The 18,164-nt window shown below is 33.0% G+C and overlaps 1 protein-coding gene across 1 annotated transcript; it reads left to right on the top strand.

Annotated features, from left to right (window-relative positions):
* Nucleotides 1–2,053: 2,053 nt before the first annotated feature.
* prdx2 (peroxiredoxin 2) lies at nt 2,054–16,602 on the top strand. Its single transcript, XM_056456513.1, has 6 exons — nt 2,054–2,141; nt 5,636–5,756; nt 6,581–6,734; nt 11,666–11,788; nt 12,065–12,195; nt 16,210–16,602. Exons 2-6 carry the CDS (start codon nt 5,654–5,656, stop codon nt 16,290–16,292), a joined length of 594 nt encoding a protein of 197 aa, XP_056312488.1. The 5' UTR covers nt 2,054–2,141; nt 5,636–5,653; the 3' UTR covers nt 16,293–16,602.
* The last annotated feature ends 1,562 nt before the right edge of the window (nt 16,603–18,164 follow it).

Raw genomic sequence — 18,164 nt, 5'->3', positions numbered from 1 at the left:
TGAATGAATGAATGAATGAATTAGCTCACTTTGGACAAGAACAAAAATAGTATACCAAAATCACATAAAATCTATATCTAAAATTTCAAAAAATATATTTTTATTTTATGAATTTAAAAGCAAAATGTGGGGGATTTTTTAAACATATTTTGTACTGCTTTGAAATATAAGAACAGAACTCAACACGGGGCTTATATGGAGGACGATACCTGCAAAAACAATAAATAAGTAAATATGCAAATAAATAAATAAATGAATGAATTAATACACAAATTCCTGCATAAATAAAATATATAAATAAATAAATATGCAAATAAATAAATAAATGTATATATAAATCTACAAATTTCTGAATAAATAAAATATATAAATAAATAAATACACAAATAAATGAATAAATAAATGTTTATTTAAATCTAGAAATTCCTGCATAAATAAAACAATAAATAAATAAATACTTTCCCAGAGATTGGTTGCGGCTGGAAGGGCATCTGCTGCGTAAAACATGTGCTGGATGAGTTAACGGTTCATTCCGCTGTGGCGACCTTGGATTAATAAAGGGACTAAGCCGAAAAGAAAATGAATGAATGAATAAATAAATACCCAAATAAATAAATAAATGTATATATAAATCCACAAATTCCTGCATAAATAAAATATATAAATGAATAAATACGCAAATAAATAAATGTTTATATAAATCTACAAATTCCTTCATAAATAAAACAATGAATAAATAAATACGCAAATAAATAAATGTATATATAAATCTACAAATTCCTGCATAAATAAAACAATAAATACGCAAATAAATGAATGTATATATAAATCTACAAATTCCTGCATAAATAAAATATATAAATAAATAAATATGCAAATAAATAAATGTATATATAAATCTACAAATTCCTGCATAAATAAAATATATAAATAAATAAATATGCAAATAAATAAATGTATATATAAATCTACAAATTCCTGCATAAATAAAACAATAAATAAAGACACAAATAAATAAATGTATATATAAATCTACAAATTCCTGCATAAATAAAATATATAAATAAATAAATACACAAATAAATAAATGTTTATATAAATCTACAAATTCCTACATAAATAAAACAATAAATAAAGACACAAATAAATAAATGTTTATGTAAATCTACAAATTCCTGCGTAAATAAAATATATAAATAAATAAATATGCAAATAAATGAATACATAAATCCATAGATTCCGGCATAAATGAAACAATAAATAAATAAATAAATAAATAAATACGCAAACGAATAAATAAATGTAAAAATAAATCTACAAATTCCTGCATAAAATATATAAATAATTAATAGTGCGGTGTGAAATTAGCTTACCCAATTCACCTATACCGCATGTCTTTGGACTTGTGGGAGAGTTTTATTTATTTGTTTTTGCAGGTTTCGTCCTCCATAGGCTTTCAATAAAAATACGAAAATAAAAGTACAGAGCACAATTACAAATAAATTACAAACATTTGAAAAGAGAAGAAAAATAATAATAATAATTTTAATTATTTAATTTTTATTTTATTAAAAAATGTAATAATAATATATATTTTTTAATATGTTATGTTGAAGGTCTTCAAAGCCTCAAAGCTTTTTTGTTTACAATTTCTATACATATTAAAGTAAATTTCGTTGTCTTTATTAGTTAAGATATAGACCATTTCAATGTGGTCATGTCATTGGTCCATGAACATTTCCTGCTTGTTAAAAAACTATTTAATAACTATAAACAAGAGGCAATTCAATCATAACGTATGTTAAAACAGCTATCATAACATTATTTATCAATATGTGGCTCTTTTCGGATTGTCTGTGGCTCTTTTCGGATTGTCTGAAGCTATAGAAATTAAAAATGTAAAACAGGAAATACGTTGAGACCATTGTTTGTTTTTTACACCCCTCAAATGATCTATATTTATAAAGTAAGGAGTAGACTTTTAAAAAAGAAAGTCAAAAGTGGGCGGTGCCGGGAACCACGTGGCTCCTCCTTCGTTACGTAGAGCCGCTGCTCGCTAGTTTTGCAGCAGGTCGCGCGGTTGCCACTTCCTGTGCGCGTGCATCAAGTGAAAGAGAAGTTTCTCGTCCACACAGAAACAGGTAAGTTTTAAATACGGATGTATTACTTTATATCTGCAGCTTTTGAACGTTTATATACATGTACAAATGCAAAATGAGTAGTTTTGTTGAATATTACAGAACAAAAGAGCGCGTGTGAAACACCGGCGTCATTTTTATATTAACTTGCATGTTTGAATTACGTTACACTTGATAACGGAGTGAAATATATTAATGCATATATTATATCTCATGCATGTGTTCACCTTAAGCATTATGTGTGATTCGCATTATGCTACTTTTATGTAACATATCAGCCCACTTGAACTTGCTGTAGCTCGCGAGGCTAAAAGCAGATATTATGTTTATATATATTATTCCTGTTAATATCTAAAAGCATCAGACGTCATTCATATGCATTACTTCTCTTCTCACATTTCCAGAAATGTGATATTATAATGATTGAGCGAGGCTTTTACAGCAAAGACCTACATTAGCACACTTGTCTCGGCCTTTTCCTTTTTGTCTTTAGCTGATAATTTCCAGGGCAAAGTCTGAGGGTCGTTGACACATTGGTGGATTTGCTGGGGTCTGATATGATTTTAGCAGAGATACTAAACTGTCAGGCGTTATCAGAGAGTGCAGGGCCACAAGTAAGGCGTTTAGACGACCCCTGGGCTAAGTTCACCTCATAAACGCTGTTAAAGTCTTTGTTTTAAGCTTAGAAATGGCTAAATGCACATTAGTACTGTCTTTAGTCGGTGATTTGGGTGAAAGACCGCTCTGAAGCCCTTCTTGAATTAGTTTCTTAGAAGCCCATTGTTCAGAACAACTGACCGTGTGTCATGTGACCTGCAGTGTGTGATCTGCTGCAAGGCTATTAACTTACATATAACATGCATTATTCTGGGATAATTAGGGTTTCAGGCGTGAGAAGTTACTTATTTTTGGATTTCTTTGGTAAGATGAGCTTAATTATGTTCAATTTAAAATTAGAACCGAACTGGCTAAACATGATTAGGGTGAAGTTGGTGTTTATATTCACAAATTCGTTCAATTTGTGACATGCTACTTTGAATATTCGGTCTGAAATCGCATGTGTATATGACTTCAAAACAACATTAGCACTAATTATGTGACTGTGGACAACTTTGATAGTCAATATGGCTGCTAATATAAATTCACTAAGGCTATTTAGAATTTGCAAAAACTACTTTGCAATAATATTATTAAGGGGATTGTCTGAATGCATGAATATAAAACCAGCTTTACTTCAATCTGAACATGGGGGCTTAATCTAATTGGACAACAGAAAAATCAATGTACAGAGCACAATTATAAAACTCTTTTTTTTTAATCGCAGTATAACACAAGGACAATTAGTCAAAATTAAACGCGTTCATCACAATTTACAGAACCGAGCACCAATAAGGATAATTAATAAATAAACAAGAATAAAAAACAAACATGGCAAACAATTACACACAAGGGTCTTTTAGCAATTTTTTGTTTTAATAAACTAAACGGTAGGGCTGTGCGATTTGGGGAATAAATCTACTTGCAATCTTTTAAACCGATATTGTGATTTTTGATTTGATTTGCAATTTTAAGTTTAGTCAATTTAGATGCTGGTTGTTGTATGTTTATGAAAATAAAATTTCTCCTAAATTTGAATATTATTCAGTAAAAATTGCATATGAACATCTTCCCGTAATAAGCCCAAAAAATTAATTCATTATTTCCTTAATGATATTTTGCATTTTTTACTGTGATGTAATATATGGGGAGAGTGCATGGTCTAAAATTGATACGTTTTTTTATTTAACACAGTTTTATACTTAATGAACCAAAAACATAATTTTTAGGAAAATTGGGAAGAAAACTAAAAGCCAAAACAAATTCCTTGTGTGTGTGTGTGTAAAGCACATTTGGCAATAAAACAGATTCTGAAACTTATTTTGGATGTTTTTGGTTAGATATGCTTAGCTTTACAGTTTAGTTTAAATCAAAGTAGATAACAGAAAAATAAAAGTACAGAGCACAACAATTACAAAACTTTTATCATAACAATTAGTACAATTAGGCAGAATAGTACAAGTACAATTAGGCAGAATTGAAATAAACACGTTCAGCACAATTTACAGAACAAGATCACGCATAATAGAGAGAATAAAAAAATATTAGAAAACATAAAACAAAATTACACAACAGGGTCTTTTGTCAATGTATTATTTTTTAATAAACAGGGTCTTAGGTCTTCTTCCTAAATTAGGTTAACTTAGTGGTTTACAGATGGCTATAACCAAAATTACTTTTGGAAAACCAAAAACTGGTTTTAAGGCACTTAAATAAAATTTCTCCCAAATTTGGATATTATTCAGTAAAGATTTAACATGAATATCTTCCCCTAATGAACCAAAAAATTCATTTATTTATTTATTTTTTTGTTAATGATATGTTGCTTTTTTTACTGTTTCAGTTAGAAATAAAATATGGGGAGAGTGCATGGCCTAAAATTGAAAGAATTTTTTGACACAAATTTCATTCATAATGACCCCAAAAATGTAAATTTTGGGGAAAATTGTGAGGACAACTTGAATGAACCGTTCTTATTTTGGATGTTTTTGCTTAGATATGTTTAGTTTTACGGTTTATCTTAAAATCTAAATGGATTACAGAAAAATAAAAGTACAAAGCACAATTACAAAACTTTTTTTAATTGCAGTATAACACAAGTACGGTTAGGCAACATTGAAATAAACATGTTCATCACAATTTACTGAACAGAGCACAAATAATAAAGATAATCAATCAATCAATAAAAAATTATGAGACATAAAACAAACACAAAAAATGACACCACAGGGTCTTTTATTACTTTGTAATGATTTACAGAAGGCTGTAACCAAAATTCCTTTTGGAAAACCGTAAACTGGTTTTGTTTTACGGCACTTGTGTTTATGATGATAAAATATCCCCCAAATTTAAATATTGTTTAGTAAAAATTGAATATGTGGGGCAACATGGTGGCTCAGTGGTTAGCACTGTCGCCTCATAGCAGTAAGGTTGCTGGTTCGAGTTATCCCCATGTTGCATGAGTTTCCTCCGTGTGCTCCGGTTTCCCCCACAGTCCAAAGACATGCGCTATAGGTGAATTGGATGACCTAAACTGGCCGTAGTGTATGTGTGTGAATGTTTGGGTGTTTCCCATTACTGGGTTGTGGCTGTAATGGCATCTGCTGCGTAAAACATATGCTGGAATAGTTGGCAGTTCATTCCACTGTGACCACTGCTAAATACAGGGCAAAGCCAAAGGAAAATAAACGTATTTCCTTTTATTTAGTAAAGAATGTCTTTTCTCTTCAGGCCGCTTGAATTTATTTATTTATACCAAAATCTGAAGAGTGCCTGCCTGAAAGGCTGTCAGGGTTTTTTTTTTATTTATATTTTTTTCATTTTGTGAGTCCTGTAATTATAAATCAAAGCTTCATGTATAAGTGCTAGTGTTGAATTGTATTTTATTATCTGTACCACAGTGACAAGCAATCTTCAAGATGTCTGCTGGAAACGCTAAGATCGGTCAGCCTGCTCCTCAGTTCAAGGCCACAGCAGTGGTAGATGGACAGTTTAAAGACATTCAGCTCTCAGACTACAGAGGTATTTGTGTTTTCTAGATTAGCACACAACTTTCTCTAAATGTCATTTAAATGTCAGCCTGAACCACTTTTACCTTCCTTTGCATAATGATGATAAGCCAACTCTTTCTGTCTGTCTCTAAATGAACTGTTTTTAAGTTTGGTGTCAGTTTGAACCCATTTTTCTCTCCTTCAGGGAAGTGTGCAGTGTTGTTTTTGCTTTTTATTTGGGAACAGTTTTTTTTTTTTACAAAGATTTTGAATAACATTAATCATTTAAAAACAGAAACCTCTATTGGGAAATATTGATCTTTGTTTTATTTATTAGTATAATAACCAAATATATTTATGATAATAATAAATAGTTTCTGTTGGTCAATAAAATTGCTTTATTACATCTAGAAACTGCCACCAAGTATTGATTTTTAAAAATATATTATTAATATCTTCAAGAGTTCATTATTCCTTATTTTTTAATTATTTTTTTTTATTTATTTTTTTTTTCAAAAGTTAATAGTATAAATTAGTAGTATAATCATGTAAATAAAACAATAAAATAATTATAAAATTGACTAAAAATAATATATAATTCAATATTAAATATCTGGCTTTGTTGTTTAATAAAAAGTTCTGGTAATAGTTCTTGAAACATCCATTTTATTGAGAGGACATGACTCTCTACATCACTAACTTTAGTTAAAGATTCTAAATGTCCTTTAAATGTCAGTATGAACCACATTTACCTTCCTTTGCATCATGTTGATAAGCCAACTCTTTCTGTTTGTCTCTAAATGAACTATTTTTATTTTTGGTGTCAGTTTGAACTCATTTTCTCTCCTCCTTCAGGGAAGTATGTTGTGTTGTTCTTCTACCCCCTTGATTTCACCTTCGTGTGTCCCACCGAAATCATCGCGTTCAGCGAGCGGGCGGCCGAGTTTCGTAAGATTGGCGTGGAGCTCATCGCGGCCTCCACAGACTCCCATTTCAGCCATCTAGCATGGTGAGATTCCTGAGCACTGCATGTATTTCTGTATTTAACACATCTGAAAATCTCTTAAAGTACACACAAAAATCAAATCTAAGCATATTGATTTTGGTAGCTTGCTTTGCTAGTTCTATGCTGAACGATTCATCTGTGAATGTCATTAAGTTAAAAAAAAGTTAGCCCTTCTAATCTTTAATTGAAATCTGAAAATGCACTTCCTGTTTATTTTCAGTTCAATTTTCAGGTTAGGTCTGTCTGAGATATTGGGCGTGGCTAACATAACCACACCCCTCCAACAGTTTTGACAACAAACAGAAATGGTGAGCAGGGGCCTGTTTCAGTAAGGAGGTTCAACCAACTCTGAGTTTAAACTTGAACTCTTGAGTTGATTTACTGAGAGATTTAAAAACTCAGAGTTTTCAGTTTCAGAATAGCTGATCTGAGTCGGATCAATCAACTTCGAGTAGACCAACGCAGAGTTAAGCACGCACACCGCAACTATAAATAGGCATTATCAATGGAGCGCAGATATTAAGAGTCACCATGAAAAAGAGATTAGCATTTCTTTCTCCAGCCAAGCTTGATATGCTCATGCAAAGTTATAGCAAATTTGAGCATATATTTATAAAAGCAACCCCCCTGCATTAGTGAAACAGAGACAGTTAGCGTGGGAAAACAGCTGCTCAATTTTACATTTAAATTATTTAAATATTCAAGTATAATAAAATATGTAATGTGACTTTATAAAATTTTTACTTAGAACAAGTGGTGAATTGGCCGTAATTTTAAAGCTATTTCGGATATTATTGCATCAAATTGCATAAAATAGGCTACTGCATAGTTTCCACAACAAATTTGACAAAACAAGAATGCGTATAACCTTCGCGTAATGTTCAGTGGAAATGTTTAATTTAAGGTTCCCACTTTTACACACATTGATCAGTTTTAATAGATTTAAAAGTGCTCTTGTGTGTCTGCCTTTTTATTGATCAAGTAATAGAGCTTGATATGACCTTTAGATTGTAAGCAGAACTAAAAATAGTTTTTAGGATGAATAATAATCCCATTAATCTAGTTTCAGTACATGTTGAAGGTCTGTAAATTTAATTTAATTATTCATTAAGAAAAGGACAAGCCATTCTCGTACGTGACTGTTCTTTGTGTGACTGAAATACAGGCAATAGCCATGTTTTCATCCAAAAATATTTAATGGATATGCAAAGCTGGAATATCGCATAAAAATGTGTGAATAAAGCATTTCCATCCAATGAATCAAAGAGAACAAAATCATCACTTCCTGATTAACTGGTGCCAAATATCAAAGGTAAAAACAGAATTTACTGTGGTAGAAGAAGCTGCGTCAATCTTATCTTTGCCTCAGAAGACAATGTTGACACATAATGAACGTGTGATGGCATTTGAAGCCATGAGATACGAAGAACAGACGCTCTTGACATGCTCCAGATGCTCTGGGGGTAATTAATAATATACATCCTGAAACGGTTAAGGCATTTTAGAATGACCAAAACAACATTTGAGATGTGTTACAGTGTGCTCAGCCTGCTGGTTTGTCCATTCACACACAATTTCATCATCACATGATCTCTTATAACAAACTATTTTTAATGCACATACTGGAATTTCTTCAGTAAAAGTGTTTCCATCGCAGTTTATGCGCATCTTTTCTTAACAAATAAAAGTTTAACCTGCTCAGTTATGCGCGTGTTTTTTTGTGTATTTTCAAAAGTTACGTGCATCATGAAGTTTCCATCGTTTTTTTTTTTTTTTAATTGTGCATATCCAAAATGAGCATTAAAATAGGTGGGTGGAAATGTAAGGCTAAGGTGAGAAATGCCAGGACCAGGTTAGGTTCACAAAGTAAGTTACTACGGTAACTGACTCTGAGTTAAAGTTACCTCTCTTTCAGAAACAGGCTTGACTTATCCTGCTTTCTCCAGTTTGACAAACCTGCCATTTTTAAAACGGAAAACCCAGAGTTTCTCTCATTTCAGGGTTAAAATACTCTGAGTTTTCACTTAACCTCCTTTCTGAAACGGGCCCCAGGGAGTGTCTGTTAGGCTCTAATAACTGTCCCAAACCCTTTTCCCGATCTTTCTGAATGAAATGCCTACTTTACTACATACTATCAACTCGCAGTAGAAAAACAAGGCATCCCCACTGGTTTCTCATTTAATATTCCGTTTCTCTAAGAACTGCATCACAATATGAAAAAAGTCACTGCTTCTGGTTCATGCAGACATTAATGCTCTACCATTTTAGCCACTAAAACATAGACTTTCAATTCTCACCTTCTATTTTAGCCACTAGATGGCAGCACAAGACCTTATTGCTTGGTCACTGCACTTGTAAACCTTTGTTTTTTTCATTTTTAGAGTTTAAAGTTTAAATTGCAGTTAAGATCTTTCTGAATCACATTTTGATATGGCACAAACACTGTTAATGCATTTGAAATCAAATTTAGTCCAAGCACAGCGCTTTCAGTTTATTCACAATATTTTCCAGTCATTACATTGAGTTTTCGTGTCCGCCTTAAATTTTGGGTTGTCATAGGTCTAAACAGCAAAGTGTCATAAAAGCCCTTAAATGCTTGAACCCCACCACTTACGGCTATATTTATTTACTTATTTATTTTGTTATTTTTTGAATTTTGCAATTTTTGTTAGTTTAATTTCAGAGCTGCAGTGTAAGCGAATGCTAAAAGGCAAGGTTTCTGTGCGTGACACATTTTTGGAAGGGGGTATTAAAAAGCACACTTGTTCCAATAACAAGTTGTAAAAATAATTTTGAATGTATTTGAACTACACATTCTTAGGGATTTGTTGTAGTTCGGGTGCACTCTACATTAGATTTCCTTGTGAACAATAGATAGAGACTTGTGAACGACGTGCTTCTTCTCAGGTTTTCTATGGCTTCGCTCTGTTATCTAGTGTCCTTCTGACCAGCCTGTCACTGATAAGAGCTGCTATAGTGTGTTAGAGACACAGATAAAGGAAGGGTGTAGCACTTTATTTGTTCTTCAAACTGTCACTATTTTATTTTTTTCAGCGCTTTCACTAAAACTCATTAAAAAATCTTTTATATAATCGCTAATAAAATTTGACCTTTTGAATGGGAACAGTATTTTGCAAACATTTTAGATAATAAATAAATGTACCGTATTAATAACTACAAAACAGAAACTTGAGTCACTTTGATCTCTGTTATATTTTAGTATGATTAAAAATATTATAATGTTTGTGTAGTTTAATAAAAATTGCTCTAAAAATGGTATATGTTAATTCATTTTATTATCGAGAGATAATTATTTCTTATTTTTGAATTGTTTTATTACTTAAGTTTTTATTTTATTTTATTAGTATTAGAAATTAATAGTATCGACCTGGTAATTGAGGCAATTGGACCTCACACTATATATTAAAAATATATATAATTATAATAAAATAAAACAAAATATATAACAAAACAATATATATAAATATATAACAAAAACAATATAATATAAATAAAATTAACAAAAAAATCATATATATATATATATATATATATATATATATATAATTAAATATTTGGCTTTCTTGGTTATCAAAAATAGCTTAATTAGTTCTAGAAACTTCTGCTTTAATTTTAAATCCCGTTCATTGAGTAAGCAAGATTCCTACATTACACTAACTTTTGTTAAAGGTTAAATGCATATAAAATAATTATTTAAAGGACCTATGTAGTGCTTTAAAAAGTGCCATTTAATTCAAAGTAAAATGTGATGTCAACTGAAAAATGAAGAGAGGGTGGGACAGTCTAGCTCCTCCCCTTAAAAAAACAGCCAATAGCATTTTATTTTTATCACAGCTCTGCCAGTGAGAGTGGTTGAGCTCAGGCACAGCAAATGAGGGCTGTTTCCCAATTTCAAGAACGTAGAGACTGGTCTTGCCAGGTCACCTCAGAAAAACGAACTCAAGTGACAGCGAGAACACAGAAAGCGTCCTGTGAGAAATGAGATCCTGCTTTCTTCCTGATTCTTCACACATTTTTTAAAACAGAAAATTATTTAAACAAACATATTTAACATATATATATATATAAATATAAATATAAATAAATAAATATAGATATAAAATTTATTTTTTTTTGCAAATAAACACCTTGTTGATGTGTTTCTGCGCCTTTTATTAAAATTTTCATGGTGACGTTTGCCTTTGCCGTCTTGTTTAGGGAAATTCCTGAGGTAAATAAATTCTATCTCTGAACTTTAATAATAAATCTGCATAAAATGCTGCGCTTCCCACCTCCTTTATTCAGCTGCAATGACTTCTTTGACTTGAGCGAGTTCGGTGCTCAAGTCTGCATTGATGTGTCCTCTATCAAGAACACATCCGGGAACTTTCACGCATCCTCCGTTCTTGCAGTCTTGAGTTTTGGAACTGAACTTTGGCAGTTGATGATGACGTAACACGAGGACGCAAGAACACTGAAGGCATATTGAGAAACAGCCAAGAAGTGTCTTGAAGGGGGCGGGGCATGTCAGATACTAGAGAGCATTTGATTGGTCAGAAGATTTGATGAGTAACTGAAGTATGAGGTAATGTAAAAAAAATTGTTGATCAATTTAGGCGGAAGTGACAAACTACAAGCTTTACATGTTCATATCAGTTTTATATATCCTAAATGTGATATTCGTCACTGTTTTGGAGCACACTAGCCTATAGATATCCTAAATGCTAACAATACTGAAACTAACACTATAAACAATTTTCATTTTAATTTCACGGGACCATCAAAAAGAATCCTTTTAGGTTATTAAAGCCCACCCTATAAAAATAAAATATTGTCTCCTAATTTGTCAAGTAAATGCAAACCCTTTTCATATCAGTTCTCATTGGATCCTCTCTTTTACTCCAGTGACGTGACTCTGGTTTTGCTCCCGACAGGATCAACACACCCCGGAAGCAGGGTGGCCTTGGCTCCATGAACATCCCGCTGGTGGCCGACCTGACGCAGTCCATCTCCCGCGATTATGGTGTCCTGAAGGAGGATGAGGGCATCGCCTACAGGTCTGTTTTTTTTTTTTTTTTTTAATGATCATGTCTATTTCGCTTGAGTTGGAACAGTTTCTCTACTTCTCAGTGCATGATTGCAGCAGGACATCATGATCAAGTGTGCTTGAAAGTATGTACCGGAGTAAAAATAATGATCGTTAACTCTTATGTAGCAATTAACATGATGCTTTAATTAGTTTTTTTGTTTAACTTGAATATTTTTCAAATGAAAGCTGAATGCTAGCCTAGACTCCTGCTTTAACAGTAAGTGTTCTCTCTGTTTCCTCACAGAGGTCTGTTTGTGATTGATGATAAGGGCATCTTGAGGCAGATCACCATCAATGACTTGCCAGTGGGCCGATCTGTGGACGAGACTCTTCGACTGGTGCAGGCCTTCCAGCACACTGACAAATACGGAGAGGGTGAGAGAAAACACACTCGTTCTTAAGGCTGATTTATACTTTTTCCATGGGTTCACCTGAGAACCATGAAGGCTTTCATACTTTGTGCTTGCCATGGTACTATTATTTGTAACGGGGGGGCACTCTGAGTAACTGTCATGATGAAACCACAGTAAAGTAGTCAGCGAGTGGGGTTGCTGAATGAATGAATTAATATATATATATATATATATATATATATATATATATATATATATATATATATATATATATATATATATATATATATATATATATATATATATATATATATAAATAAGTTGTGGATCATTTTAGAGGACACTTATGAGTGTTTGCTTTTAGTACAGTTGGGCCAATGAATAACTTAAGGTTACATTTTATAGATCCAAGCTAACTGCGTACTTTATGCAAAATCTTTTATACAATACAAATAAAACAATATATACTTTAAAAAGCCTGTGCAGAAAATATATGCATCGTTTTTCATCAAAGCTTCAAAAGAAACCTCAAGAGCTTCACATCAGGCAGTTGTTTTGGATTTCTAAAGGTGTTTAGACCTTGGCCAGACTCTTCTCCAAATCCTTCATCCTTGGATATGGAGCCGCGAATAAAGTTACAAAAAAAGTTGTGCGCTCTGCCAGCTGAAATCATGTCATGTGCAGCCAAAGCTAACCTCCGCCAACTCTGTGATTTATGTCACATATGTCGAAATAGCAGACGCATAGAGTATAAACTAGGCAAGGCTGATTCATACCCCTGTGTCGAGTGATTGCTGTGACCCTTAGCGCATGCCTTGCACGTAGCCGTGCATTTATACTTCTGCATGCTGTTTGTGTCACTCTGGCTGTAGCTGTTTAAGTTCCTTTGTGTCGAGTTTCTTCGTGGTTTTGTTTTTTTTTTCTGAATGATTATCTTAATGTACAAGTAGCTAAAGCTCGCTCATTCAGAGATGAGAACTGACGGTCGTGTAACAAGGTAAAGCAAAACAAAGAATTGTCTGGAACTCCTTTATGGGACTTGACATTTGTAAACACTCTCCATCAGGCTTGCAGATCTCAGCACCGCCCACACTCATCACAGCTACCAAGCTGACCACTCATAGAGCTTGCGTTACACATCTATACATTTTTTGAGAGGTGCACATCAGCCATGGCAAGGGCTATGTGACTGCTTGAAGGCTGCACTGGATCATATGCAGAAGGATAAATGAGCCTTTAATGTCCTCTAATGTCTGTCTTGAGTGGTCTTCAGAGGACTGTTTGTGTAAATGGGGTCTAACATGTTTACAGATCATTTAAAGCATGTGACCTTGTTGTATTTGTTGTGTAAACATCAATGCATCCTGAAGCCAACACCAAAACAATATATCCACTGAAATGGGGGGTTTTAAGCCCATATTTGTGTAATAAAACTTCAGCCAACGTCTTGAGTAAAATTGCCCTTCACAAGTTTGACTTGAAATCTGATATTTTAGTGTGATTTAGAAGAATATTTAACCTATAAAAATGTAAAAAAAAAAAAAAAAAAAAGCTTTAATTTTTTTATTGTCTTTCCGTCTAGGATGTCGTTTTTTATTTATTTATTTTTTTCTCCTCCGTAGAACATTTAAAGACAAATTTTAGATGAAATTGTGGTTCTTGCTGGTTATAAAATGCAATTCAGCATCAACCACCACTTTGAGAGTTTAAAACGCATACAGGCAAAACAAAATGAATACCTCTGACTGCTGACCATGCATTGAGGTCTTATGAAGTGAAAAGGCTGCCTGCGTATACACCTTTGTGACTGTACAAAAGTGCCATAAGCTACTGATGTGCTTTATATGATCAGCTTTTTTTCCCTCCTCCATTGACGGGCCAGGGACTAGAGCTGTGCACATTTTTATATATATATTTTTGACACATGTTTTGATTGCAGTTTGATTTACGATTTAATTAAAGCTTCAAGCTGATTGTAATTTAAGTCGAGCTTCAGCTCAATAATCTGTAAGCAGTGGCTACAATTCTGCAACAGCTCCTAAAAATGTCCTGTTTTTGTTCGGTGTCTGTGACCTTTGAAACCAAAATATTCCCATATTACAAATGCTGTTTTTCTTTGATATTAATTTGTCTATTAATGCTTCTGAAGCAGCAGACGCCATAATGCTACTTGTCAGCGCTTTGCTGTTTGTTTTCCTTTATTTTTATTTTTATTGTGGTCGTAGTTCAGTTGCGCAGTTCTGATTGGGCAGAATGAAAGTACACTCACTCAATTGGCTAGTTATAAAGCCCCGGTCAGGTCACGCGATTTCAGCATGATTACCTTGACGTAGGGTGTCATGGGGAGTCGTAAATGACAAATGGCCATCGCGACACAAGATTCAATCGTTTCTTCTTGTGTAATGTGGCATAGTTCACATCAACCGATACCATGTCTGTGATGCCTCACGACACCATCGCAGAAAGTCTAGCATGTTTAATTTTCTGAAGCATATCAGACTGGTTTTGAAGATATTGTTAGTTATTTTTGTTTACATGTATACATATTTTATATTGCAGCCTCTTATGATTGAACTAGTCACAATGTTTCAAATTGCGATTGCTATTCGATTTCGAATAATCGCACAGCCCTACCAGGGACTGTAATCAGCTGATCTTTCCTCATGATCTGCCTGAACGATGACCGGCTTGTCTTCTGTCCAATTCCAGCCGGGCAGTTGCAAAAATTAGGAGGAAAAAAAAAAAAAAGTGGCCAACTGTAGTATTGGTAACCTAGCAACCAAAAGTTAACAAAGTATAATGGAGACGACTGACTGGTCACATGGTTGTAATGCTTGATTCGTCAAGCATTTATTCGGCGAATGCATTTTCCTCTTGCATTATTTGCATTAACATCTTGAAAATAATGTCTGCACATCTTCTGTTTCAAGAGTTCACACTTAGCTGATCGTTGATTATAAAGCTTGTTTGGCATGCTGTCCCTGGAGAGAGCCCTGAACTCATAAGATCCTCGAGCCCGGGGCTCCCTCCCGTTTGCAAGGCGAGAGGGAAGTTTGAGCTCAGGTAGATCTGGAGGACTCCCCTGCTGTAGTAGCTAATGAAGAGATAGTGATTGCTCTTAAGAGATAACTACTTGCTAGGAGCATGTTTATGCTGCCGATTAGGATTAGTCAATTAACTTAAGTTACATGTTTTTGGACGGTGGGAGGAAACCGGGGAAAACCTACGTGAGCACGGGGAGAATGTGTAAACTCCATAGAAACGTCGGCTGGCTTGGTAAGAACTAGAACCAGTGACGTTCTTGCTGTGAGGCAACAGTGCTAACCATTGGGCCACCGTGCCACCCATCTAGGAAAGGAGGAGTAGGGGTGGAAACGAAGATGGCCGTTATATGGAACTTAGGGTATTTATAGTGGCTTAGCAATCGTCTGTTGGTGAATCATAAACTGAATAATGCGAGACCAGCCACAAGCAATCATAAGCACGTGATCCTCTCAAAATTAGTTAATAAATAAACTTCACTTAATGCGAAATTTAATCTGGAGTCTTATTTCTTTCTTTCTTTATTTTTGTATTTCAGTATGTCTGTATGTATGTATGTATGTGTATATATATATATATATATATATATAGATAGATAGATAGATAGATAGATAGATAGATAGATAGATAGATAGATAGATAGATATTAACAAAAAATTGGGAATCTGAATCAGCCAAGAAAATTGGTGTATCGCTAGTTTTTCTGAATGATCATGTGACCATGAAAACTACGTCAATGTTGCTAAAAATCCAGCTTTGCGCCCCAGGATTAAGTTTTGAATATATTCAAATAGAAATCAGTTGTTTTAAATTGAAATATGTAATTTTTTTTGGTGTGATTATTCTTAAGTTCAGCTTTGTGAGCATTAAACTCCTCTTTAAAGAACAGAAGACCTCTTACAAACTCCATACCTTTGATCTGTAACAGATGTAATACTTAAGGAATGACACAAGAGGGCGCCAAAAATCACAACTTCTCTTTTTCTCCTTTTAGTTTGTCCTGCTGGATGGAAGCCAGGAAGTGACACCATTATTCCCGACGTGCAGAAGAGCAAGGAGTTTTTCTCCAAGCAGTAACAGTCTCCATTTCTGCATTTGCTGGGCTGTTAAAGCACTTAACTTCAGCCTGAGGGGTCTTGAAAAGTTGATTTAGCCATCGTAACAAACACTTGACAGGTTAAATGCACCAGTTAGTCTGATTTCTGTCTGTCTGATGTAGCTGTTTCAGCCATGCACTGAAATATCTGTAGTTTGTGTTCAGCTAGTTAGTCTGCATTGCATATTTGGTACTCTGTAAACATAGTTGGATTTAAATTCTCTCAAGTTGTTAGCATTCTGCTGATTTTTGTCAATATCTCTGTTAAATAAACAGGCTGTTATTACTAAATGCTGGAGTTGTCTTATTGTACTTGCTACTATACATGTTATGGATAGTTCACCTAAAATTAAACGTTTGATTCATTTATAAGGTATGATAATGGCATGGTAAACAGAATGATAAATGCAAAAGGACACAGTTGTATCTTTTTTTTTCATAATTTAATATTAATACTATAATAAATAGGACAGAATTTGAGAAATAAATGCATGTCATAAAATTGCATGCATGTATTTGTAATTACACAAATCATTTGTGTGTTTTATTTCAATTGATTTGCTTTTTGATTGCTAAAAGTAAACTATTATTAGTTAATATTATTATTATTATAATTGTCAGCACTAAGATACAGAATTGTGCAATTTAAGAAAACAGCATTTGGGAAAAATATAATTCATATAAGTGTATTTTTCCACAGCTGTGTTTAAATATATGTATGTTAAAAGATTTTTGTATGTTTCAGGTTCATTTTAAAGCTATTGATTTTATGTTTGTCCTCCAACAGGTGTTGATTTATGTTTATCCTCCTAAGCGAACTGATTAACCACTCACAATAAACATGCTTTCACTATACTCTATATAAATAGTATACATTTTTTCCATTTTTAATACTTCATTACACGACATGAGTGCTAGTGTAATCCCAATTGTGGTTAAATCCAGGGTGTGAAGTACAGGGGAGGATTGACTAATTAAAGCTTAATCTTCAGTGAGGGATGTCAAATCAAGATGTATAGCAGGGTCAGCCTTTTAAAAGTGAGAAATATTTCTCTCTGATCTGTCTCTTATGGAGGACGAAACCTGCAAAAACAATAAATAAATAAGCCAATATATAAATAAATGAGTGAATAAATCCATAATTTCCTGCATAAATAAAACATTAAATAAATACGCAAATATATGTATATAAAGTCCACAAATTTCTGCATAAATATTTAAATAATTAATAGTGCCGGTATGGAGGACAAAACCTGCAAAAACTATAAATAAATATGCAAATAAATGAATAATACATAAATACACATTCCTGCATACATAAAATAATAAATAGGCAAATAAAATGTATATAAAAAATCTACAAATTCCTGCATAAGTATATAAATAATTAGTAGTTTGAAAAAGGGGAAAATCTACTTGCAGTTTAGCATTTTCTTATTCCCTCAACATCCGTGTAATTTATTACATTTTTTATCTGCTGGCAATTTTTATATATCATATTACATATATATATTTATAAATATATATATATCTTTATTTGCGTTTTTTTGTTTTATGCAGGAATTTATGGATTTATTTACTTATTTATTTGGGTATTTATTGTTTTATTTATGCAGGAATTTGGGTATTTATTAAATTTTTTATTTGTGTAATTACTTTTTATTTTTTGCAGGTTTCGTCCTCCATTGGTATCTTACATAAAATAATAATTAAATTAATAATATAAATATACATTTCACCACCCCTATAACGGTTCATACCATTGTGAATGCATAAGCGCGCCAAACAGTCTGAGGAAAAAAGGGAAAAACATTCATTTGACGATAATCTAAAACCGGCAGATCTACAGTCAT

Source organism: Danio aesculapii, chromosome 1, assembly GCF_903798145.1.
Source record: "Danio aesculapii chromosome 1, fDanAes4.1, whole genome shotgun sequence".
Classification (NCBI taxonomy): Eukaryota; Metazoa; Chordata; class Actinopteri; order Cypriniformes; family Danionidae; genus Danio; species Danio aesculapii.
This window is presented reverse-complemented; position numbering and strand designations above follow the sequence as displayed.

Excerpts from the sequence above, each read along its gene's own strand:
- prdx2 (XM_056456513.1), top strand. The coding sequence starts at position 5,654 with ATGTCTGCTGGAAACGCTAAGATCGGTCAGCCTGCTCCTCAGTTCAAG. Across the intron at positions 5,757-6,580 it reads TCAGCTCTCAGACTACAGAG|GGAAGTATGTTGTGTTGTTC; the intron begins GTATTTGTGTTT and ends CTCCTCCTTCAG. Across the intron at positions 6,735-11,665 it reads CATTTCAGCCATCTAGCATG|GATCAACACACCCCGGAAGC; the intron begins GTGAGATTCCTG and ends TGCTCCCGACAG.